Source organism: Acromyrmex echinatior, chromosome 5 (genome assembly GCF_024713525.1).
Source record: "Acromyrmex echinatior isolate Ae372 chromosome 5, ASM2471352v2, whole genome shotgun sequence".
Classification (NCBI taxonomy): domain Eukaryota; kingdom Metazoa; phylum Arthropoda; class Insecta; order Hymenoptera; family Formicidae; genus Acromyrmex; species Acromyrmex echinatior.
The window spans coordinates 16,054,520-16,080,077 of record NC_141856.1 but is presented as its reverse complement, the minus strand read 5'-3'; the positions used below and the strand labels follow the sequence as shown (position 1 = coordinate 16,080,077).

General features: G+C 33.5%; 4 protein-coding genes across 6 annotated transcripts in view; 1 reads left to right on the top strand and 3 right to left on the bottom strand.

Moving 5' to 3' along the window:
- The first annotated feature begins 3,217 nt into the window (after positions 1-3,217).
- LOC105147905 (uncharacterized) lies at positions 3,218-5,811 on the top strand. The gene is made up of 3 exons (XM_011059248.2): positions 3,218-3,848; positions 4,835-4,944; positions 5,330-5,811. The coding sequence occupies exons 1-3, from the start codon at positions 3,528-3,530 to the stop codon at positions 5,493-5,495; spliced, it is 597 nt and encodes a 198-aa protein (XP_011057550.1). The 5' UTR covers positions 3,218-3,527; the 3' UTR covers positions 5,496-5,811.
- A 161-nt stretch (positions 5,812-5,972) lies between these two features.
- Positions 5,973-8,791, bottom strand: LOC105147904 (hypothetical protein). Of its 2 annotated transcripts, none has more exons than XM_011059245.2 (5): positions 8,403-8,791; positions 7,610-8,305; positions 7,157-7,480; positions 6,678-7,094; positions 5,973-6,604 (listed from the first exon to the last, which is right to left on the bottom strand). In XM_011059245.2, exons 2-5 carry the CDS (start codon positions 7,919-7,921, stop codon positions 6,386-6,388), a joined length of 1,272 nt encoding a protein of 423 aa, XP_011057547.2. In that variant the 5' UTR covers positions 7,922-8,305; positions 8,403-8,791; the 3' UTR covers positions 5,973-6,385. The 2 variants fall into 2 exon arrangements, with proteins under 2 accessions (XP_011057547.2, XP_087262691.1); XM_087406565.1 differs by having other exon boundaries at positions 7,610-7,999; positions 8,530-8,791.
- Positions 8,792-9,609: 818 nt separating this feature from the next.
- LOC105147903 (hypothetical protein) lies at positions 9,610-12,282 on the bottom strand. Its single transcript, XM_011059243.2, has 4 exons — positions 11,130-12,282; positions 10,694-11,017; positions 10,190-10,612; positions 9,610-10,108 (listed from the first exon to the last, which is right to left on the bottom strand). The coding sequence occupies exons 1-4, from the start codon at positions 11,448-11,450 to the stop codon at positions 9,893-9,895; spliced, it is 1,284 nt and encodes a 427-aa protein (XP_011057545.1). The 5' UTR covers positions 11,451-12,282; the 3' UTR covers positions 9,610-9,892.
- Positions 12,283-12,732: 450 nt separating this feature from the next.
- Positions 12,733-25,558, bottom strand: part of LOC105147902 (hypothetical protein) — a 139,378-nt gene continuing 126,552 nt past the window's right edge. For both annotated transcript variants that reach the window (XM_011059242.2, XM_087406563.1), the window contains 3 exons: positions 15,062-18,247; positions 14,415-14,881; positions 12,733-14,198 (listed from right to left, as the gene is read on the bottom strand). In XM_011059242.2, coding sequence (XP_011057544.1) covers positions 14,460-14,881; positions 15,062-17,216 — 2,577 coding nt within the window. In that variant the 5' untranslated portion in view covers positions 17,217-18,247 and the 3' untranslated portion in view covers positions 12,733-14,198; positions 14,415-14,459. The remainder of the gene's footprint in view (positions 14,199-14,414; positions 14,882-15,061; positions 18,248-25,558) is intronic.

The following is a 25,558-nucleotide window of genomic DNA, read 5'->3' as shown; positions in this document are numbered from 1 at the left end:
AATTATGCGAGACTGTCTGGAAACGCGTTGACAAGAGGAAAAATATGAGATAGAAATTGAAGTTATTTGATAAATCGATAAATATCAATAATTTAATATTATTTAGATGTAGACATTTAATACTTACCTTACTTTACTAATAGATAACAAATCTGATGTATATTTTGACAGATCGTTATTGAAAATATGTAAGCATATGGAAGAAATAACATCTTTATTTCTGTGTAAGAATGATATTATTAATATATAGATTTATCAGGTAATTCCAGTTTTTGCTTTGTATTCTTCCTCATGTCAATGCGTTTTGATATCAGTAATTTTTATTTTTATTTAAAAAAAAAATGTCTGAAGCAATTATTTTGAAGATAATGTCTATAAGACATTATAAATCAGGATAAGACATCTTAAAATGTCATATAAACGTCTTTCATATAGAATACCAAATATATGTCTCATGAATTTTAACGTTTTTATAATGTCTTATACAGGATGTCCCATTTTAAATAATGTATTAAAATTTCTCGAAAACTATAGTAGATACGAAAAATGTTTCAAATAAAAGTTGTATGATTTGGAAGGGACATAAGAAGGTACCATTGATCTGATCTTGGCGATGCCACCTAAGGCCACCATAGTTTTCAAAAAATTTAATGCATTTAAAATAGAATACCTTGTATATAAGACGTTTCAATATTTTCTGGGTAGACATACACATTCACAAAACAAATGATACGTTTACTTATCAGTAAACAACAAATGAACTTTTTCGTTTCACTTTGTTGTAGACGCACGTAAAAATAATTATTTTATTTGCTTGGTAAAAGAGTCGTTTTCAAACCTGCAACGACTGTTGATGTTTTGACTTATTTTACTTGAAAGAATTGAGTCTTTTTTAAAGAAATATAATAATACTCGAGTCTGTCAAAAGACAGAAAGAAATGATTTTATGAAAATTCTTTAATAATAAACAGAAAATCGTCCTACTAAGAAAATGTGCATCGTGTACTGCTGACTTTTGAACTGTATATTAATTTAGACTTTTTTACAATGTTATATATTAATATAAAATACTAGAATTAATAAGTAGTATTTATTAATATATAGTCTACAAAAAAGCTTCAATTAATTATAAAACTCAAATAGCTATTATATAATATTGCTATAATTATTAAAAAATTGTTAAAAGATTTTGCTTAGGGTTCTATTTTTTCTAGTATAAATTTTATTCTTAGAAAGTTTACAAAGTTTACAGAGGAGCTTATCACGAGCTTATCACATATAGATTTAAAATTAATGACAAAAGGTATATCGTGAGCGATAATAATTTTATCTACGTTAACGATCATTAATGAGGTCATGTTATTAATAATTAACTCGATAACTATTAATTATCGTGAGGTTTGTTTAAAAAACAAAAGAAAAAAGAAAAATACAAGTAAAAGATATTATGAACAAGAACATGTTCTGAAAGTCTATTTTACGCAGAAAATGTTATCCAGAATCGCGATTGGGAAAAAAGGTGACTTCAATAAAATTTCGATTAATCGGCGATAGAATTACTTGCTGCAAAATTTTTGAACTATACGAGAGACTAACTCAAACTATACGTTGAGATAATTAATTAAGCTAGAAAATGATAATGAAAAATCGATTTATTCGATCTCTATTTGTTTATGATTAATATTTAACAAAAAAAGATCGAACGGAAATGAATGAAATTATACACTGATATTTGTTAACTAAGCCAGAAAATGATAATGATCTATTCGATCTCAATCTCCATTTATTTATAACTTAATATTTAACTAAAGGAGATCGAATGCAAACGAAATTGCATACTGGTATTTGTTAATCATATAGAAAATACATATGTTTTATTAAAAAGCGCATATATGATGGATTATGTACTTTATCTGCATACCTGTATATTTTATATTCAATTACTATTATTAATAAAATAATATAGATACATATTATAAGTATATTTATTAAATAAAACATTAATAAAATAACTAAACTACCAGAGTTCGCTGGGATTAACGTTCATCAGAATTCTGGTAATGTTGCGTATTACTGGAATAAGTATTTATCGTTTGTTAAATCCAACTGAAAAATATTAAAATCTTTATAATGTAATATGCTATAATTCTTATAATATAATATAGTCTACTAAACATTACAGCTGTAAAATCTCGAATCTTGTTATAATAATCAGAAATGTTTGATTTAACCAAAGTGCATTTAATTATATACGTTGATATCAAAATCATTTTTCTCATGCATTAAAAAAGATCTGTTATTGATATATACCGAAAATCATCAAGATGGATAAAGTTATATTGCAGAACTGAAAAAATATATTAGGTCATTTAAAAAGTATCCGCGGTTTTTTCATTCAAAAATTGAACAAAAAACCGCGGATACTTTTTAAATGACTTAATACTTTCGTTATACTTAACAAAAATATTTGTGTTAAATTAATATAAAATCATGGGAACAATTAATGTAAAAGAATTTTTATATGTAAATTAACAATGAAAAATATAAAAATGCATTTAAAGCTGAATGCATTGGATATCAAGCGTTAAATCTCCTTTCGAGCATCGTGGAAAAGGAAATCATTATCAAATAATCATTATCAAACCGCGTTGATATCAAGGTGCTAAGCCAGACTACGAAACGATTATTATTTCCTCGATAATAAGGGCGATAGCGCGGACACGACACTCAAGAGAAGATGAAATGTTTAATCATCTCACACCATGATCTCGTCATGATATCATGATAGAATTTTACTTGATTAATTAAATCTGTATTATTTAGGTTATAATTTTTAATTTGATAAAATAGTTTTTTTTCGAGGAGTAATAATTTTTGACGAAGAATATAATATTAAAGCTATCATTACTTGGATTGGAATAAGAGGACCTTCAATAAGAATATTTTTTAATTAAAGCTACTACTATTTGAGTTGGAATAATAAAAAGATTCGTTATTAAAATTGCGGCCAGAATGTATAATTTTTAATAATTTATTAAATAAAATGTGAACAATAGGAAGGAAAACATAGGAAAATCGAGCAGGAAAACATACATTTGCTGCTGGTTTTATAATTCGATCGATATTACGATCTCGGTCGTTATCATTCAAGACGTTATTACGTTGACACGCGCATGTACATGTGCGCGTATTCACGGTCGCAAGTCTGGAGTTTTTTAATGCCTTTTATAGCCTTTAACGCTAAACGGAGCGCGATTACGCACGCGACTCTCCGCGGCATGTGCGTGTGCGGGGCGTCGCGCGCGCGAGGACGACACGGAATTGTCCGAACTCCGAAGGACATATCGCGTCGCAAAACAGCTGGTCCGGGAGGAAGCGTGACGAGGAGGACGGACATCTAATTGTGCGCGCCGAACGGGCAACATGGAGAACGTGTTAGAACGTCGGACTGTCGTGTTGTAAACCTTGAGGAAGAAATCTATAGTCGCCGCGCTGCCGTTGCCGCGCCGCTTAAATGACACGGCACGATGACGCGGTCGAAGATCCAGAAGCTCAAGTTCTTCATATTCCTGTTGATCTTCCTGTTGGCACAGACGGCAGTCTGCGACGGGATTTTCCGGGAGAAGAGAAATGCGTCGTCGACGAATGTGGACGGGAAGGTAGTTCCTATCGATAATGTGGAAACGAACGAGAAGCTTGGCGATAAAGACAGTCAAAGGAATGCGGCCGGATCGCCCGTTGACGCGAAAAAATCGGCGGCTGATGACAAGACGCACGACATAACCTCGAAACCGTCAGACGTCGCCGTCGTGAATAAAACTGCGCACACCGGGGATACGTCCAGTGAGGTTCGTATTCTTCGTTAAGTTCAAGCTGCTCCTCGTTCTTATATATGGTAATCACAATTTTATTTTTCATAAATTATAACCTCGAATAACCTCTATTATCTCATAATGCATGATACGTACATTCGGGAAGATAATAATCTCGCACGAAAAGACGAAAAACTAGAATAAAATTTTTCTGTGCGATGCTTTAAGAAGAAAAGTGTATTCTGTATTTTTGTCTTCTCATGTATTTATATAATTTCTGTAAAATAAAAAGCATTCGCTATATGCAGTAAAAGAGGACTTTAAATCTCACTGATTTGATACTAGCATGTTTCTTATATTTTGAATGTATAAACATCTTTGAGAACCAAAAGTCGCTTATTCTTTTTTTTTGTTCTAAATTAAGATTAAAGGCAATTTCTTGCACACGTAATGCTGCGAAAACAAAGGTTAAAAGTAAAAAAAATTAATTGTTACTGTGCACTGGAATAATTCTTGTATCATTTACTGTAATTTATCGATGCTCACGGAAAAAACTTTAGAATAATTTATATCTTGATTATACTAAAGTAATCGATTCTAGTGCATAATTGCAGCGTTAATGCTAATAACCATAAATATTAATGATGGAACACATTAATTGTTGGTACATATTGACATATTAATTAAATATGAATTAAATATAAAAGTATATATATATATATATATACACTTTTTATCCATATTAATAGATTAATATTAGCAGATATTAGTATTAATGTTTTTTTATTTTGAAATGAATATATTTGTGAACTTCATACATTTCATTTTTGTAATTTATATTGCTAAAATTTTTGACAAAATATTTTTTAGGAACATCATATGTAAATTTAAATCTAAACAGAACTTTACAAACTACATATGTTATATTACTGAATTATATTTCTTGATTTTTCATTGTTATTAACTATCTCTTATTAACTAACTCTATTATTAACTATTATATTGGCACTTTGATGAAACAGTCCAGCGAAGGAAAAACATCCTTCAACACTGGTGCTCTTATACGTGGTTTCTTAGTCTTTGTGGGACTAAGCATCCTTGTCATGGCCTACATCATGTTCCGTAGTTTAAGGTAAAAATAGGCAGCAGTAATGAGCATGAACAATATGTTACATTTTAAAATTTTTAGGCCCAATTCCACAACTCACGATTAACTCTTAATAAAAATTCAACTTATTATCTCTTTTTAATTCTTAGAATTGGAAAGAGATGACTAAATTAAACTTTGGTTGACCGAGGTTGATAACCGTAAGTTGTGGAATTGAGTCTCAGAATGAATTTCTGCAGAGTGAAGTCTTACTTTTGAAGATTGAAAATTGAGTCAGTCTTTTTCAAGATTTAACTGATTTAATTTTCACTCTTTAGAATGAGATTCCACTCCAAAAAATTTAGAATGTAGATACTTATCTGGTATGTGATTAATAATTTAATGAGTTTTGTGTTGCTCTTATCGACAGATTAAGTAAGACACGCGCTCAGTTGGTCCGAAAATACGGTGTCCTCACGCACAGGCAAGACGTCGAGATGCGACCGCTGCCATTGGATGAAGAAGACGATGAAGACACAACTGTTTTTGATGCGAGTAATGTTGTGACAATCAATACTCAACATCAAAACACATAGACGTGTCTCTTAGTGAAAAATACTGTTGCGCTATTATATATGTCATTCGTGTAATATTCTCGACATGTGATTTTTCATAACATCCAATTAACTTTACCCGCGATCTCGTGATGCAGATACACGAAGACTATCAATTGCGAGACAGATTAAGACATTTTTCAACGTCTTAAAAGTTATTTGCTTTGTGCAGCAAGATTATTCCATCAAATATGCATCTATGATGCACTTATCATTAACGTACTATGCTTGTCAGCAATAGATGTACTTTTCATAAAAAACAAACAAAAAAGAAAAAATATAAAAATTTCTACCAATACTCTCCACCCTGTTAATATTACTATGTGATAACACAAAAGTTTAGATATGTATCGTCTAAGAAGAAAAGTTAAGGGGGTGGCTATATCTCTTTACTCTTATACAGATTATATTTTAATTAATCTACGTTGTTGTAATTAAAATTATATAAAAAGACATGGATATTGTCTATATTTTATTTAATTCTACACATTTTTAATAAAAATTGCGCACGCGTGCGCGCATAAAATTTAATTGCACATATGTATAAATATAATTCTGAGATATATATATATCCATTGAGAAAAATATAAATATGTGACAGTGAAATTTTATCAATAATTAAATATATTGGTAATTGTGTATATATATCAATAATATTATATATTGTAATAATACTTTAGCAGTAGTTATACCAATATTACATAGTATTAGTATATTGCTGCTACAATAGTATTGGTATATAACATATGTTATAAATATAATGCATAATATATGTAACATATATAATATGCATTATTGTATTAAAATGATAGTTACGCTTTATAATTTCTATAACGCAGAAAGATGAATTACATATAAATAATATCCTTTTTTCATAAATAACCATTCTCAACTGCATGAACAATTACGTCTGCTAATCTTTGTCTTCCACTTGATGTTTTAATATTGTATAATGTCCATACATCAGCAATATTTACTGTCTCGTTGCCCTTGATAATAGCATCTAAATCAAATGATTGTGATGGGTCCAATAGACAAAATGGGATAGCTTCCAGAGCGAACACTAATCCAAATATGGAATTTTTCTTCACCTGCAATTAATATCGAGTATTAATATCTATATAATTCCCGTTTAAAATTTGGAACGTAAAATAGATACTTTACATCTTTCATAAATAAATCCCACGGATAAATCTTTTCTGGTTCAGATCCAAGAGATTTAATGGCGCTGCTTAATTCGGAATGATAAACTTTCAATATGTCATTATAATACTCATCTCGAAATGGCTTCTGAGTGCAAGAATAAACTAAAAAGGATAGATCTGTGATAGGACTAGCGCAACGTGCAAGTTGAAAATCCAGCACTAGTGCTTCTTTTTTATTTTGTCCAATGTCTCGGACTAGAAAGTTTGGGGCCCAACAGTCACCCGCGGCTATAACAAACGTCGGGGCATCTCCTTCACACAATTCTGTACACTTGTCGTAGAGTGTACCAAATTCATAGGAATTAAATTGCTTTTCAGCTTTACTGTTAGGATATTCCGTCATTAACGCATGTTTTGCTATATCAACTAGCTTTTTCTGTAACAGAAGGTATACTTTAATAGAATTACATTGAAAATGCAATGCGTATAATTACTTACATGAAATCTTTGGTACCAGTTCCAATTATGATTACCAAAGTAGGTTTCTTTTAAATAGCTTGTTATTTCTACGAATTCTTCTTTTCGTTGGTCTCTGTATGCAAATGAAATTGCGTGAAATTTCGCCAAAGCTTCTAAGATTACTGTACATTCCGCCCAGTCCAGGCAGCTTTGCCTGGACGCTGGTCCAAATCCTAGGGGAGAGACATCTTCTAAGACTATAAAATCATTTTCACCATCCACGTAAGAAGCCAAGTAACGTGGTATGCGCAGCAAATTGCTCTGTCCTCTCTCTGCTAAGAATTTTTCAACCTTAGGGATAATCTATAAAATTGTTTTATATTTATAAATGTTTTATATCTGTATTACTACTTGATTATATATAACTGATCCATTTTTTAAAAGATACATGCATTTCCAATTACATAAAAAGAAAATTTCGTACAGTCTCACCTTTGTATAGAACATGATTTCGTTACTGAAAAAATCTTCGCTCCTGAAAGTCTTTCTCCTGCCAACATTTTTGGGAATTGATTTTACGACGAAATTAACTTGCACTTGTTGCCCGTCCACAACACCATGCAGGATACCCTTGTTAACAGTTGACAAGTAGCTATCACCCTTGGCAAATCCCTCGCCAAAATTCCAATCTGTCAACTGCACCTTCTTCCCGTCATATACTTTACGAAGAACGTCTACTAGCACCTCTTTCGTGAACTTGTCACTCACGTCGCTCAAATTAACATTGTTTTTAGTTTGACTCATGATCTTGATTTCTTCTACTTTCGTATTTATTAATAAATTAATTTACGAAACTCGACAATACTTTCGAAATACTGAAATCTGATCGGGAATATTAAATACTAGATTTAAATACTGCGATATTATTGAAATTAATACTTATGTTAATTTAAAGGGTATTTTAACGGAACGTTTGTACCAATGCGTGCGATTTAAATCTTTTAAAACAGATATTTCTCATTAAAAGAATGTAACAAATAGGTGAGCAACATTGAAATATTAAGAAATAAGCTAATGAAGCCGTTGTGATACTTATATTTATAACTCAATTGTTATCTCGTCAGACGTGATTTATAGTAATTTTTAAGTATCTCTCTGATAACTTGATCTTTCCGTGATAAAAACGATCTGTAATTCATTCACAAAAGCATCTTATCATTTTGTAGTCTTGAACTTTTCTACAGTACAATTTTTGACAGCATGATTAATTTATATGCTCACTTACATATACATAAATCTCTTCTTTGATCCAGTTCTTTTCATCGAAGGAGAAAGAGGGAAAAGAAATGTTTACGTCGATCGTAATAAAAAAGACCGATTATTAATACTGTAATCGCAGTAATCGCACAAACCTCGCATTCCTCGCGCGTCGAACTGCCAGACTGCCACGTATGAAACTATGACGTTAGATGTAATTTTCCTTTGTAAATGGAATGCAGGATCTCGTTGAGATTTATTAAATCAACCGGGCTCGCATGGAGGGAACGAACTAAATGATATAAACGGTGGCAAAAGGCCACAAAGGAAAATGTGACTGAACTCTATGAACTGCCAGTCTCTCTCCGTCGACATTCTGAACACTGTAGTCGACTGTAGATCGTGCGCATGTTTCTATCATCGATTTGCATCACGAAACTACGCAAAACATAACCTTATGTATTGCTAGAAGAAATGAGAAGATTCTCCGATAGAAAATTTCATTTTATAGGACAGCTGATAAGAAATAGAGCGTGTTATCGCATACGACCGCAAAAATCATATTTTTTTTTAATGTTTTGTATTTTTAGGTGAAAAGTTGGATTAAATGTTTGTATATATATATATATATATATATATATATATATATAGGGTCATTATCGAAACTATGAATGATGTATAAATATTTATACATCAGCAGTATACCTTTTATTGACTTTTCTTCCGCTATGATATTGCAAATTTTCTTGTGTTTATGGTTATATATTGATAAGGATGTGCTCCGAATTTTGATAAGTCACGGAATGTATGCATATATCGCCTATATCGTAATATGTTACATTATGGAGATTCTAGCGTTTCAGAAAACTTGGAAATTTGCAAGACTTTGCAAAGAAAAAGAATAAAAAGAATAAAAAGTTGTGAAAAAATATGTTATGTAAACATTGTTTCTGATGAAGTTGCATGCGAGCAATATAATCCGATTATCATTTTCTTTATAGTTGATATAACATTACAAAAATATAAAAATATATATTAAGTATAGTCTAAAGAAAATATATTTTTAATCAGAACGAATAATTATTTAAAAAGGAGAAATAATTAATAATTTAAAAAGTTCTTCCCCTGTATACATTTTTTTTAGAGAAATTAAAAATATTTCATTTATTTATAGATAACATATAGATTTCTATTTATGTGTCGTAAGGAAACTTATATTGAATTATATCAAATAATACATTTGTGTTGTTTTAATAAGAATCTCTTCAGAGAAATTAAAAATATTCCATTTATTTAAATAACATAAATTGGTTAGTGTATCAACACAATCCTATAAGCACAATATTCCTAGAATATTGAATGAATATTATTCCCTTTTTAATATTTATATAACATTCGAAGAATATTGTGTCTTATAGGAAGAAAACTTATATTGAATTATATCGAATAATCCGCTTGTTAATTGTTTTAATTATATTTTACAACACAAATAATGATCTTATAGTAAAGTTTTCTTCGTTATATGTATCCTTTTTCAACAGCGTGAACTATGATATCCGCTAGTCTTTGTCTTCCGATTGCTGTAAGATAAGAAAATGATATCGCATCACTAACATCTATTGCTTCATCACTCTCAACAACAGTGTCTATGGTAAATGATTCAGATAAATCTATTAGGCATAATGGAATAGCGTCAAGCGAAGCCAACACACCAAACACAAATTGCTCCTTCACCTGAAATAACACATTAACAATTAATTACACATTGCTTATAATATTATCTCTCCTGAGAAAAATTATCATAAAACTTTTTACCTCTTTCATGAATAAATCCCATGGATAAAGTTTCTCTGGGTCAGATCCGAGTAATCTAATGGCATTGCTCAACTCGGAATGATACGTTTTTAATATCTTATCAAAATATTGATCACGAAGTGACTTCAGAATGCAAGCATAAATTAGAAATGACAGGTCTATGACAGGACTTGCGCAACGTGCGAGCTGAAAGTCGAGCATCAATGCTTGCTTTTGATTTCTTCCAATGTCATCACGGATTAAAAAGTTTGGACTCCAACAATCACCCTCCACTACGATAGATGTAGGAGCATCTCTTCTATTACATAGTTCTGTACACTTGTTAAAGAGAGCACCAAATTTGTAAGAATTGTATTGTTTCTCAGCTTTGCTGTTGGGATATTCGGTAGCTAAAGCGTGTTTAATTAGAACTTGTACCTTTTCCTGGAAAAAGATCCTTTTATTCCAGAAAGAAAACTGATTCTATCATATAAATTCTATCAGATAAATTTCGCTGTTACTTACATGATACCCTTTGTACCAGTCCCAATGTTCGTAGCTGAAGAGAGTTTCTTTTAAAGCACTTGTCATTTTTGCAAACTCTTCCTTTTTTTGATCTTTGTACGCAAACGAGATCGCGTGAAATTTGGACAATGTCTTCAAGACAGCTAAACATTCTGTCCAATCTAGACAGTTCCGTCGTGAGACGGCACGAAATCCTAAGCAAGAAGCATCTTCTAAAATTAGAAAACCGTTTTCGCTATCTGTGGAGGAGATTATATGACGTGGTATGCATAATAGATCGGTTTGTCCTTTTTCTGCTAGAAAGTTTTCAAATTTGGATATAATCTGTAAAATAATTAGAGAATGGTTTATTTGATTAAACAAATAAATATAATAAATATTTTTTTCAAACGAAGATATACAAGTCCCAAAAAGAAGTATAAATGTCTAATCTTACCTGCGTATAAAAAACGATTTCGTTACTGAAGAAGTCTATACATCTGAGAGTCTTTCGTGTTCCAGGATTTTTTGGCATTGACTTTACGACAATATTCGCTTGCACATGTTGCTTTGGATCGCCATTTATAATGCCATTCACTTTGCCCTTGTAAATATTTGATAAATAATTATCACCTTTAGCAGATCCCTCGTTAAAACTCCAATCTGTCAATTGCACTTCTTTTTCGTTGCATATTTTGGAGAGGATATTTATTAGCACATCTTTTGTGAACTTGTCGTTCACTTCACTTAATGTAACACACTTTTTATTCAAATTCATTCTTTTTTTGTTATTATAATTAATTGACAATTTACAATTTAATAATATTTTATACGTTAATTATTACAATATTTATTTATAATAATATGCAAAGGATTATAAATCAATGATTTAACGAATTGTGAGCAAATATTAAATCAATGACGAGATTGCTCTGTTTTATATAACTTATCTTGTGCTTTATCGGTTGATAAAAATACTAAATATAAGTGAGAAATATTAACACATGTACAAACATTTCTATGTTATCAAAAACATTATAAATAGCTTCCTGGTATAAAGTCCACAAAGTATCTAATTTATTAAGGCTTCTAAGTAGTCACAACCATTGAATCATGATGTAATGATTCAAATGATTCAATTATGATATAAAAAGTGATAAAAAGTACATTAAGTGCTTTTATTCAATGCGCATGCGTTATTTTCACGTGCCTTTTATGACGATTATACTTTACTGACTGTCAGGGGAGATAAGCATAGTTTTTTTTACAAATGTTTTAAAGCAATCTTATCATTTTGTTTTATTTAAATTATCTTTATTTATAAATGGCGTAAGAAAAATTAACATGTCATTTCTCGCTTCTGACATCATGATTCAATATGGCTGTGGTGACTCAAGAGTTTTAATTAATAGATACTTTAATGTGTATTAATATGTTCGATTAATATTCTTCTATTTAATATCATTGATCAAATTTATGTCATTAAAATAAGGAGAGTTACATATTTTTATAAAATATACTTACCAAAGTCAAATATTAATAGATAGATTTCGAAAGAAATCAATGTCGTTATTCGTTGTCTCATGTAGACATCATATATAAAATATAAGATATATTTATCAATACATAAAATATAATATTAATAGATATTCTTTGAAAATAAAATAACATGCATGATATTTTTCTATGAGGAATTTAAACGAAATGGAGAATGAAAATGGAAAGAAATGGTACAATAAAACAAAATCATTTAAATATGCATACATAACTAACACATTATATTTATATATTACAATATAAAATTTGTTTATAGGAAACCTAAATTTGGGAACATTTTTGTGTTATGCATGTCAAATTATAAACTCTGACAGCAGTCTTGTAAAATTTATCTAAATTATGCTAGCCCGATAAATTAATAATGTGAACACAATAACCTGTGAAGGTATATTCAAACTAAAATTCATTTTTTTATAAAAATGTAAAAATCAGAAGTTTTACATATACATCTGCTGCATCTAGAATGACTAAAATCGCATTCGAAAGTAAGACAAACGTAAGACTTCGCAAAAAAGCTTTTATTTACATTTGTTCCGTTTCATTTAGCGCCTAGGTAAATTTATAATTGCAATAAAATCCCACACAAATCGATCGCGCACACACTGATCTTGTTGTGGAATGTTTCACATAATAAATACAGCTTCTGACATAAATTAAAATACAAGTCTTGCATCTTTTTTTATACAACCAAGAAATGTATAAATTCCAATATCTCGAATAGAACCCAATCGGATTCCATCATAACAGTAGATTCACTCACGACGAGCCCGTATACCTTATTTACAATGTCCATATATAAACATATACATTGCGACCTATCGATATACGAAGTGAAAGGTAAAAAGTACTATTTTGTACCTTAGAATCTGAGAAATAAAATAAAATGCTGGCCTGTGTGTGTGTGACATTAAATCGCACTTATGTCATCTATTCTAAATCGGTAATAGTATTTTTTTTGACGTCTTCCTTATTCTCCTTCGATTTATTAAATGTAAACCTGTTGACATTAGTCGCGTCTTGCCTAACTTAATGGCTAAACTTAACGTAACCCGCAATTTTCTTAATCTAGTCTTAGCCGCTAACTAAATCGTACAATTGGACTGAGTGATAAATTATCATCGACTGTACAAACATCGCTTTCAGCTTGACACAATCATATCCTAATCTCGGAATACCTGAATGAGAATCGTAATTGTTTTCCCCAGTTGAGTGTTTGGACCTCGCGTACAATTTTTTTTTGTAAAAAATATACTTCTTGCTGATCGCAAAGCTGACTTTATGTCGAATTTCCGTCACAATAGTAAATTCAAAGAAGAACAAGTACCAATTGAAAGGTGGTCATTGAAATGCTTTTTAATGTATGTACGACTATGTAAAATAATGAATGTTATAAAAACTGCTGGGACAATATAACGTCAAAGTCTTTTATAACGTGGCATCGAATAAATAGCAGTGTGTTTGCTAAAATACATCGGAATTCCTTATGTGGCATTAGAACTAATTTAAAATCATTTGTTCCTCCAATACGTTCCACAGCCGTGTTCGGTACTAACAGTGAACATAAAACCGAGAGAGAAGCATTTTCCTATATACTTCAGTGAGACACATTATTTCTTTATTTTTTTTCAATCACATGAATCTTAATAAGTACCAAGTGCCTAATATAAGATCAAGTTTCAATATACCCTGAACTACCCACATATAGGTAGAGGAACCCCAAACGAGTTCGCCGTATACTTTTACTTGCTTATCGAGGATCAAAATAAATATGTATAGATATCGTACGGCAGAGGCTTGGCTCGGACGTCGATGCAAAGCGGGAGAGCAGGAATGGCAATTAGGATGTCTATACACAGGACATATCTTACATAGAGTACGAGATAAAATTAGTTTAGACCGAAGTTTGCGAGGGCGACGATTCTCGCGAGTGTCGATATATCCTATGTTTCATCGACGACGATCGTTACGTCTGCAATAAAAAAACATCAATTATATTACATCACTCATAAAGTTAAATGATTAAAAATTTTATTATTTATATCTATCCCAAAATTTATTTATTACAAAAAATTCTTTGCTAATATTGTGATATTAGCATCTTATTTGTGCATTTACTAGCATTTTATTTTTTATATATTTCTCATTAAAATAATAAACGATTGAAAGTTTATTTCTCGTTACCTACCGAGTCAACAAGAATCACGTTCTAGTCATCGCGTTGGCACAGCCTTTATGTGTTGTTGTAAAGTTGGTGGTGGGTTTGATGTTGACTCGGATGCGAGTGTTGCAGCGTGTGTTGGTGCTGATGGGGGTGCTGATGCTGTACTGTGGGATGCCTCGCGTTATATCTAACACTACCAGCAAGCGAACTTCCCCTGCCGTGAGTGCCGACCATGCTTTGCGTATCGGACAGCTCATCTTCCTCCGCACCAAGACTCCGGAACCTAACGAAGCCGTCCTCGGCGACTAGCATCGTCGAGCCGCTGGTTGGAGCTTGTTCATGTAGGCCTTGTACAGGCGTATGCCTCCCGCGAGTCTCTGAGTTCCTTAGAGTTTGTATACCGTTTCCATGACGACTTAAGGAACCCCGACCTTCGTGAGGAAAGTGGCCCATTGTACCTGACTTGCGGATGGAATGTCTCTCAAAGGTACCTGTATAATAAATAATTATTAGTTATTACAAATTAATTAATAGTTATATTGAACAGTCTGATAATTAATATAATATCAGTCTCTTTTAGATTGATAATGAGAAATAAATTTTAAACATAAATAAATTTTAATTATAAATAGATTGTTAATGAGAAATATGAGTTGTTACAATTTTTTTACCTGATATGTTCAAATGCTCGGGCAAAGTATTCAGTGGAAAACTATCATCGTAGACTTGTTTTCCTGTTCTCATGGTATAATTTTGAATCGCTTGGTTGGTACTACATATGGCGGGGTAGAGTACGTCATCCATGTTTTCCGTAGAGGTGGAACTGCCGCAGGGGAACAGAGCGAAGCCCGAGTGTGCCGAGTGTTGCTGCATCTGTTTCTCGCGCAACGGATATTGAGATAGGCTGGCAACCCAGGCTAGGAGACCACAAACGGATAGCTCTAGTAATCTGACGGAGAACTGCCAGCCCCACCAGAGCCATGGAAATTGTTGCGGACGTTCCTGAACGCCGAATACGCCGTAGAGCTGCACGAGACCCATGAGGATGAACAACAGAGCGGTGGCAATAGTGGTGGTGATGGCAGTGCTGAGAGCCACCGTAGTAGGATCGGCGCCCATCATATGATTTGCGCCGGCTGCCTTATTGCTGGCCATATGAATCTGCGAACGCACCACGCGGTACACGTACATATAGCATAAACCTAGAGTGATGCAGACGATAATGTAAATGCACTGGCAGATGAGCGGTAGGATTCTCGCCTCGTCCTGATAGCCGAGCATGTGCGCGGACACGTGCAGGGATACGCACAGTATAATGTGCACCGTGGATGAAAATACAAGCGTAATAGGCGAGAGGATGTTGTTGTTAAGCGACGGTGCTTCCGAGCATCGCGCAAGGTACAACATCAGAGTGGCAAACGCCGTAGACAAGAGTGGTGCCGGCAGGTACATTAGCACTCTAGACAATGACTCCGGCAGCGAATGTCCGAGATTGTAAGCGTCGTAAAAGAGGTGAAAGCACCTCAGAGTGCAGATTGTGGTCAACAGTAGATGAACGGCTAGGAAATACGATTGTGTGAGTAGATTCGTTGCCTCGTTGAAACGCACGATCTTGTAGATCGAATACAAGGCCATGAGCGTAAACATAATCGCCGCGACGTACACGTGCAGCGACCAGGCGATCCGCCACGTAGACTCAAGTGGATGCGTGTCGACGTGTGGTATCAAACGGTCGTCATCGTCGTCGTCGTCGACGCTTGCTGGTCGCTTTGGCGTTGGTGCCGGCGGCTGGGCTTGTGGATACGGGAGCCTCTCCGTATCCACTATTTCGATACTATCAGTATCGTGTTCGTTCCTCAGGCCGTGATGATAGCCGTCGTCGTCCTGTCGGCCAGTGTTTGGTAGATTGAAGATCGTTGGCTGCGTGACCACGATCTTCGAAGGATCCACGGTACTGCCGGGCGTTTTCGGCGTCATAGTGCTTGGTGGCGACGTAATTTTATCGGTCGTTGGGACAGGAGGAATATTCGGCAGCAACGGACTTTTCGTAGCTAAAGGCTTTAACAGTATATCGGGAATATCCTGTTTCCTGCCGTTGCTGCCAGATAAAATCCTAGAAATACTGGGGTAATGAAGAGTCACGAACGAAGGATCGTTCGTGCTGTTCTTTCGATCGGCCTCACCAGATTCCGCCGGCCTCTGCTCTCTGCTGTCGGGCACATTTGCCGATTTGATCCTCGTATGAGAATGATGCCTCTCTGGTACTTGAGAAGGACTCTGAGGTAGATCCGGCGGTCGGATGGGTATCCTCTCGTGCGCCGGCGTCAAGCTCGGTGGCGGTACCGGTCTCCTGTTGTTGGTATGTACGTCCGAGTTGGTACCTCGCAGTGTGGGTTTATCGGCGAATGGGTGCAGGTACTCTGGTGGTAGGGGTGGCGTGAAGAGTGCCCTGGAAGGAGGCGCGTACGACGGCAGATCTCGAAAGACGGGGGATGCCGTGGCCCGTGGCGCCGCCGGATACTTAATAGCAGGTATCGATGGGCTAGCGGTGGTTGTACTGGTGATCGTACTGGTGGTTAACGGCGATGGTACCGTCGACAACGTTGTGCTAGCTGACACCTGAGCATCGTATGCCGGCACGCTACGCTTCGTGGTCGCGGAACTATGTGCCACCTTGTTGAAAATTGCCGCTAAGTTCTTTTCCAGAACAGTGTGATCTAGATTAAAGATCGGGCCATTAGGTTTACCATCGCTGCTCGCTGAGCAAACAGTCGAGCAGGATTGTATGGCCAGCAGAGCGGATAGGAGGAGCATTATCGGGGTCATGATGCTCGTATTGAAGATGATGATCGTGGACACTTAGATGCCCCGTCCGGGCATCGATTCATTCCATAACACAGTCAACGCCGCTTCGCGACGAAGATGACGTCGGGCAGGAAACTTTTGAATCCGTAAGGACACTTGTTGGGACGAGTCTTTGTTCGATCCCGTATGTCGATCTGTTATTCCGTACGTTCCTCCCTTTCTTTCGTTTCACGATTTCCGTTCGAAGATACTGATTTCCTCACACGGAATTCTGCCACATGTCACATTCCTGAGATTGGTTGTCTCTAGGTTTTCTCACCGTGTCATTCCTTTTCCTTGCGACATCCGGTACGTTTCTCTTCGACGTTGGCGTAGCGTTATATTTTATAGCCTGTACTTTCGCTGATCGATCGTGGATACTGTCGATACACACGAAAGGTTTCGATGGAGTAGGATGGGGTTAATAGTGTCTTCTTTGTAACTATACTTGTATCTACATTTTTCAGTGTTCTGCATTAAACAGAATCTCTCTTGACACTGCGATGTGTCGAGCGATTAGGCGGCTTGTAAAAACAGAATTCAATTTCTTCCTCGCAGCGTCCACCATCCTCGGGGTCCACTACCGTCTCGTCTCATGTGCTTTCATTATATACGGAATACGCGAGCCAATCGCCCCTGGATTATTTTGCCGTGTTAACTTTGTTACCGTTGTCCCACAGTTGACTCGATTTAAAATCTATCTACTTGCGCGACCGATACAGCGACGACACGGGCTTGTTAACTGAGTTTGATCCGATATCGCTGTTGCTGCTGCTGCTGTTGCTGCTGCTGTTCCTGCTGCTCTTGCCGCTTTTGCTCCCAGAAGGCCATCCCAGATCCGCGAGAGCCCCGGCTGGAACGTGAATCGCCGGGGGAGCATTTAACGCGCCGAATTGGCTCGTATTCCTAGTCGCCGACGCGGCTTTGTAATTACCGTATCCATTTCTTTAATTGGCAGCTCGTTGCAATCATCCGTTTCTCCTTTACGATTCTTTCGTGAGAGTGCCGGATACCTACAAAAAATATCTGTCGTTAATTTAAAGAAGTAACTTCGAACGCAATAACATTTTTAATACATACGAATTTAATTTAATAAACGAAGAAAAAAAAAACTTTCGTTTTAACTTTGTTTAAAAAAACTTTAGAAATTTTTATTTATTGATTACTGGATTTTACATACTTTTTTTATGTATACAAAGCAAAATATATAAAAAAATTGAATTTGTTTAGGAAAATACAATTTCCAAAGTAAAAGAATTAAAAAAAAAAACAAATGATTTTAGATTTTCATGATTAATTTAGAATTCTTATGTGCTATTTTCAGGACTCGGTTTCATTTCAACAATTATTTATTTATTGAATTTATTCTATTGAAATTTGTAAACTAGTTTTATTTTTTAAATAAATTTTCAGTTTCTCAAATTCCTCGAATCTTAATATTTCTTTATTAATTCTATTTCTTCTTTATCGATTACTTTTGCATGCCAGAATTTAAAGTAAATATTCCAAAGCGTAACTGTTAGGAATTTCAATCGAATATCAATAACTTAGTTGCTCAATAATGCAAAACACTTAATATAGAACAAACTTGCAAAAAATCTTTGAATTATAGGAAGACTTAATCTTTTATATAAAATTAAATGATTGAAAATTCCTTGATTTTTGATAAAATTTGATGTTCTTAAAATTTTTTTATAGTGAATTTTTAGTAAGAAAAAAATGTAAATAAGGAAAAAGGAGAGAGAGAGAGAGAGAGAGAGAGAGAGAGAGAGAGAAAGAGAGAGAGGAGAATAGATTGAGGTATTTCGTTTGCGGCAAGTTATAGACAAATTTAAACGGTTGTTTACGTTCCTGATTCTGATAACATAACACGTTTCATCATGCAATTAATCGTATAATATAAACAGATAAAAATAAATGTACACCACAAATGCACAATATCCGTTACACATCATTAATTTACGCGTTATTAATATTATTAGCCTGCAGAAATATGTAAACGAGCAAGTTCGCGCTAGACATAATTGAGTTATTCATAAATACTACTATTTATCGTTACTAAGTTAATTAATTCCAGTATTGGCCACCGCTGCCACCGGCTAATAATTCGCTCTCGGTAATTGATCGTAAAACGATCCGGGTGGCAAGATATAAATTTCTGCGATATCTTAGACAACGAAGGAAGTCTTACAAAACGATCGCCCCGACCCTTCACGATACGGCCAGGAAATTGATTCGACCAGGTAAGACGGACACATGGATGAGTCAGTCATGACGAAGGTAAAGGAGTGACCATTGATTTCTTCCCCCAGCTATCGTCCAATATCTCGTTCCGCGAAATGAAACTTAATAACGAGGACATCTCTTCCGATCGCGAGAGATTCGATTTTTCAATCATTTGCCGTTAGTAATCGTAGATAGACGCGTAATATATACGATATATACATATACTTCATAACGAGATATTCTGAATATATTCTGAATAGACAATACAATGTTAATCACTGAAACGAATCTAAACAGGTAGATGCAAACGTTGATTGGTTGAATTATCATGTCAGTAAACCGTAATGACTAATGATCAAGTGATTATCTCATAATATTACGATATTATGAGATTCATCCTGAATGTCATTACAATAAAAAGAGAGTGTTAAACTAACAGTAATGGCACATTTTTATTGCGCTAACTTGAGATAAATTGAACAAAAATGTTGCATACAGTAAATTGAATCGATTAACAATACCTTTTAAACTTATTTTGCCATTTTGTTTTTTGTAACAAAACTAGTATACACTTTTTGTTTTGAGTTTGCACATGGAAAGAACGATTTTACTGAAGTATCTGAAAATTTAGTTGGATATAAATCTGAAAATATACATACTGTAAAAAGTTTTGACATTCTAGCAACCAATTTGAACGTTTTGCACAATTATTTTAATCCGACAAAATTATTTTTAGATGTGTATCTAACTAAATTTTTAGGTGCTTCAGCAAAATCTTTCTTTCTTTCACTTAAAATAAAATAGGTATATATTTAGCGAAAGCAAGAAGAAAACTTCTAGTGCAATTAGCGCAGTAATAAAAACAAACTTATTATCTATTTTGTTTCGTAAATAGTCAAGAGTATCTCTCGTGACATATCGTAGAAAGTCTCGTGGTAAAAATAGTAGCTTACATATGATTAAGAGTTATTATCGTATATATAGTTGTTCAGTGATGATATAATCCAGTATTGAGATTAGAACGGTCACGGGGGACTGAATCCATATAGTCGATATTATGATTCATAGGCGATCAGAAATATCTCGTGACACTTTATAGACAGCAAAAAGTACATCCACGTCAAAATCAAGTATGATAAAATATAGATGTATGCTTTGAGTGTTAGATGAGGTGTCACGATGGAATGCGTATACTCTTTCCAGGCTGACAAAAACGGCTAGAGTAGATACATGCAGTTAATCCAGAAGCTATTTGTCTCTTTTTCAACGAATATTTTAAGGTCGGTCGTATCTTAAAATATTCGTTGCATGCTACCTTACGTGTAACCTGATTTTCAAATACTGCCGCTATCAAGATTCTGTCGAGCAAAAGTGGATAACGTTTGACATCTATGGATTATTGTAAAAATAAATCAATCATGTATCATAAAATCATAAATATGACTTTATTAGCAGAGTTACTTGCCTCACATTTTTGAAAATATATCGTCAGAAATTTAGAATTCAGAACATTAATAAAAAATTCAATCTTCTTCTAGAAGCTTTGAAACGTCACGTATTAACACCTCTTGCAAATTACATTTTATTAAAGTTCATATTTTTTAGTGGATAATTTCCTTAATTTTACTTCAACATAAAGATGTAATAATTATTAATATACAAGCTAAATATAATTTTTATTAAGTTTTTAGTATCATGTAGAATATATATAAATCTATTAGAAAACTCATTAAATCTGAAGGATTATATAGTAAGAAATAAATTAAATTATCTCACTTTATATATAAAATATGATTTTTTATATTTTACTATTATTCTATAATTTACTATTATTTATTGCAAACAATTTTTCTATTTGAAATCTGAAAAGACACTTGCTGAGGCTTTAATGAAGACGTAGTCTATTCATACATTCACTTTTGCGAAGACATAGCTTATTCAGAAATTCATAAAATAATTCGCGGATTGATGAAACGATGATAACTCTATAATATTTTCATGTAGTCACATATTATACCAGTTTAGCGCACAAATCTCATATCGATATATACCACTTGATCGCTTCGATAATTACAAGCTTCGTGACATAGAATCGTTGAAATCGTTCGCGGTAAAAGGGCATTATGCTGATACATGTTTGCGATCCGCATGTCACGATAATAGTCTGTGAATTAAGCATCAGATCGATTCTCCATCAAGTGGACGGCAAACGTTTTAATCAATAACGAAACTAGAATCAATCTCATAAATTTATTAAAAAAGCTTTATATTTTTAATGAGCAATTTACTGAAATATTAAAGTATTAAAATTGACAACGATCTGTCAATAATTTATTCTTTTTTCAATAATATGCGATCAACACTGATCTGTCATTTTGCACTGCCAATAATCTAATGATAAAAATCTGCAGTCGAAAGAATATATGATGGACATTCTATAATACTGTTTTTCGATCTTCGCTTTAAACAATTCACTGTTACTATCCAGTTAACGATCTCATTGATTTTAACACTGCGCCTTCATTCCTAAACGCGCCGCGACTTATCATTAACAGCGTTTTCGCGGCCAGTTTATTTTATTCAGCAAACACGTGACGTTCGTTGGTTAGTTAATTGGTTGGTTGGTTTGCACATCTGTGTCCTTTCACCCTTTTACGTTTGTCCCCGATCCATCGAATCGCGTGATCGCATTCGCCGATGCTGCACCAATACACAAACCCTGCGGGCGATTTGCTCGATAGGAGTTGATTAAACCAAATCAATGCAGCTAATAATATCGTTTGTTAAGGCTCAAATGCATTTACGCGACCGAGCAGGTAATTTTTGTCATCGTGCTATCGACCTTGTTGAGCTTGTTACTATTCTATCGTCCTACGTGAATACAAATGTTCTGAACGGTGATACTTTCGATTACCATGATTTTCTTTTGCATGTGGAATGAACGACAAAATAAGGACTAACAGCTTCCGTATTAATTAGTTTCTTCTGTTTCCAATTTTCTAGTAAAAATGTATGTTATATATTTAATGCTAATGATATATAAAAGCTAATGATATATAAAAGAGAGGAAATAAAGAGTTTTTTTTTTTTTAACAAAGTACAATTTTCAAATGTACTTAAGTAGCAAAATGCTTACTCGAATTTAGGAGAGCTTCTAGCTTTTCTAAGTTCTACGAATGATGAATCGCAGACAAGGAAACAGGTAAATGTTGATACAAGTTGTTAGTTAACATAGTAAGTTCACATAACTTCATGTTTCCTCGGCTTAGTCTAATTAATTATACGAATCTTGGGATTGGCATGTTAAGGGGCCGCGTATGTTCACATGCTTCCGTATGATATAATATCTAGGTAAATCTACCTAGCTATTCGTGACTAACTACCGTCAGTGGATGGTGGCACAAAGGGGTGAACAGGGTGTGGAACCATAACTAAATGAGGTGCACGAAGACCTAACGGAAGTGTTTACACTTGTGATTGGCGAGCATTGACTATTTTTGTAATTTAAAATTTTTTGACGTACCTACCGCGTTTCTCTTGAATTTCTTAAATACGCATCAATTCCCTGCTGATGCATTTTTCTATTCAGTATCATGTGTTCTTTCAAATTTCATTTACTTTTTGTGACTCTCTCAAGAAAATGTGTTTTTAATTAGAATTTAAAACACAGGTATCCCTCTACTTACGACTTCCACTTACAGATTTTCAGACTTACGACTGGTATGCGCTAAGGATTAAAAAGAGATGAAGAGTTAAGTTGAACCAAGATTAAAGTTAATCTACATTGATACAAACGAGCATTAGATTATTTTTTCACATAACTTTGTAATTAATTATGTCCAAAATGGTCAGTAATACGAACATTATTAAAAAAGAAAAATAAACAATAAATTTGAAGTCTTTAAAACCGAAATCCTCTGAACAAAAGAAGAAATTTAAATTCTTACGACTAAAATCTCAAAACGTAATCCTGTCATAAGTAGAGAAATATCCGTAATCTTAAATTTGCAACTGTGATTTAATACTATATCCATCTGTTCTATAAAAAATAATATACATTTTTTTAGATTGAATATAATGTTTGGTAAATAATCTAAAATTATAGCTTTTTTATACTACAAATTCTATTTCTATCACTTCCTGTAATTATTGTATACGCAGTTTATAACATTTATGAAATAACTTACCTATTTAGTAGATAATATTTTTTAATTTTAGCAATTTTTTATACAATTTTGTTGAATCGGTTAAAACCTGCATAATGTAATATATTGTAGAGTAGTCCGTAAAAATATTTTCAAATTCATGATATATCACCAGAGGTCACAGTGTTTCAGGGGACAAAATTGCTGGAGAGAGAAATATTTGTTCAACGCATATTAATTCCGACTAAACGATTTCAAAATATGTTTGTTGTAATCGACAGGAACTTCGCCCATAACAACAATATATTATACAATGAATATCAAATAATAGATATTATATGATTTTGTTACAGCACTTTTGGCAAATCGAAAGATAAAAACTCAAATCAAATATAAGCTCAAATTTCTATTTATAAAATCATAAAAATCTGGATTTATTGCGATACCCTTGAAAACATATTAACTAAGGCTTAGTTCTACCAATGTAAGATTAACTTATTTTAATTTCGGTTTACTGTTTATCTTTCCCTAATTTTTAGAATTAGAAAAAGATAAAGTATAAAAGATAAAGAGTAAGAACCGAGATTAAAATTAATCTTAGATTGGTGGAAACAAGCCTGTGTCTTTCTATGCCTTATAGAAATGTGCCATAATTAATATCATATTGTGAAATAAAATAAAGTAAAATTATCATTATACTTAAAATTGTATTCTTAGAATCGTTGTACTTTTGGAATTCGTACGAAGGATATCAATATGATATTAATTATGATTCTAAGAATATAATTCTAATTATAATAATTTTATATTATTTTATCTTATTTCACAAAATTTTTACATCGAAATTCGATAGACGGTTTAATAAAAGGGATAATGTAAAATTGCTGAAAAAATCGGAAGTCCAATGTAATCCGGTCGTTACGAGGATATTGGTAGCGCTAAGTGAAATGTGATCATGTTCGATCTGTTTTCAATTCCCAACAGTCCCTGAGTCGAATTCATTATCAACTGTTCCTGTGCAGGCGGCATAGCCAAACAAGGAGAAATTACAGGTTTATTACACGAATGTAATAAATATGAATAATTCTAAAAATAAAATTATATTATTATATTGAAATTTAGATTTTATCATCTTTTTTTTATTAGAGATTTCTCTTTCCTGTATTAATGATATTTGTATTAATGAGATTTATGAATGAGTTCGTTATATTATAAAAAATTGTACGTATCGCAAAAGGAAAATTTTTCCAAAAAAATATAAAAATGTACGAGATATCATCCATCAAATTTTGCCTCAAATATTTTTACAAATATTTCAATTACCATTTTGGGAGAAAAAATATATTGCAAATAAAATATTTACAAATTGAAATGGATTGAAAAATAGACTACAATCTCTATACCAAATATCTCGTGTGCAATTCGTTTGTATCCTATATCTTTCTCGGTGAAAAGCTTGACACATGTTTCTCGATTCGATTATCTCGTTCGGATAACTGCTGCATGCTCTCTAATGGTTAGTGATTGCGTATCGCACGCGTGTATAATTCGAGTGTGTCACGGAGTTACATCACAGCCGTCCGCGAAGTCACGCGAGGTATTCAACTGCGCGATGCTCTTTCGCGATGGTAATGGTACTGGATTACTTGTTCACTTTCACGCGAGATTATCCTCTTATATGAGCGCGAGTCCTCTGGGATCTATTAACATACCACGAAGTCGATTGAACAGCGCTCCAACCTACAGGTGTCAAGTTTTCCAATTTCCGTCAAGTACCTTTCTCGCGTTGAAGGAAAAAAATCGTTCGAACGAGTGCGCAATATCACAGTACTTTGGTCCTTCAATCCTCGATATCAAAAGAAAAGCACGAACAACTTGCCAAACGCGTCAAAGCTTATAGTTACAGGCTAAAAAAAATGTGTTCTTTTCATTACCGTTTATGTTCTTATCATA

Bases quoted from the DNA above. Each gene is read 5' to 3' on its own strand.
- LOC105147904 (XM_011059245.2), bottom strand. From the start codon at position 7,921: ATGAGTCAAACTAAAAACAATGTTAATTTGAGCGACGTGAGTGACAAG. The intron at 7,481-7,609 runs GTGAGACTGTAC...ACAATTTTATAG, and splicing joins AAATCATGTTCTATACAAAG to ATTATCCCTAAGGTTGAAAA. The intron at 7,095-7,156 runs GTAAGTAATTAT...CTTCTGTTACAG, and splicing joins ACTGGTACCAAAGATTTCAT to AAAAAGCTAGTTGATATAGC.
- LOC105147903 (XM_011059243.2), bottom strand. From the start codon at position 11,450: ATGAATTTGAATAAAAAGTGTGTTACATTAAGTGAAGTGAACGACAAG. The intron at 11,018-11,129 runs GTAAGATTAGAC...ATTATTTTACAG, and splicing joins AAATCGTTTTTTATACGCAG to ATTATATCCAAATTTGAAAA. The intron at 10,109-10,189 runs GTAAAAAGTTTT...GTGTTATTTCAG, and splicing joins GGGATTTATTCATGAAAGAG to GTGAAGGAGCAATTTGTGTT.
- LOC105147905 (XM_011059248.2), top strand. From the start codon at position 3,528: ATGACGCGGTCGAAGATCCAGAAGCTCAAGTTCTTCATATTCCTGTTG. The intron at 3,849-4,834 runs GTTCGTATTCTT...TTGATGAAACAG, and splicing joins CCGGGGATACGTCCAGTGAG to TCCAGCGAAGGAAAAACATC. The intron at 4,945-5,329 runs GTAAAAATAGGC...TCTTATCGACAG, and splicing joins ATCATGTTCCGTAGTTTAAG to ATTAAGTAAGACACGCGCTC.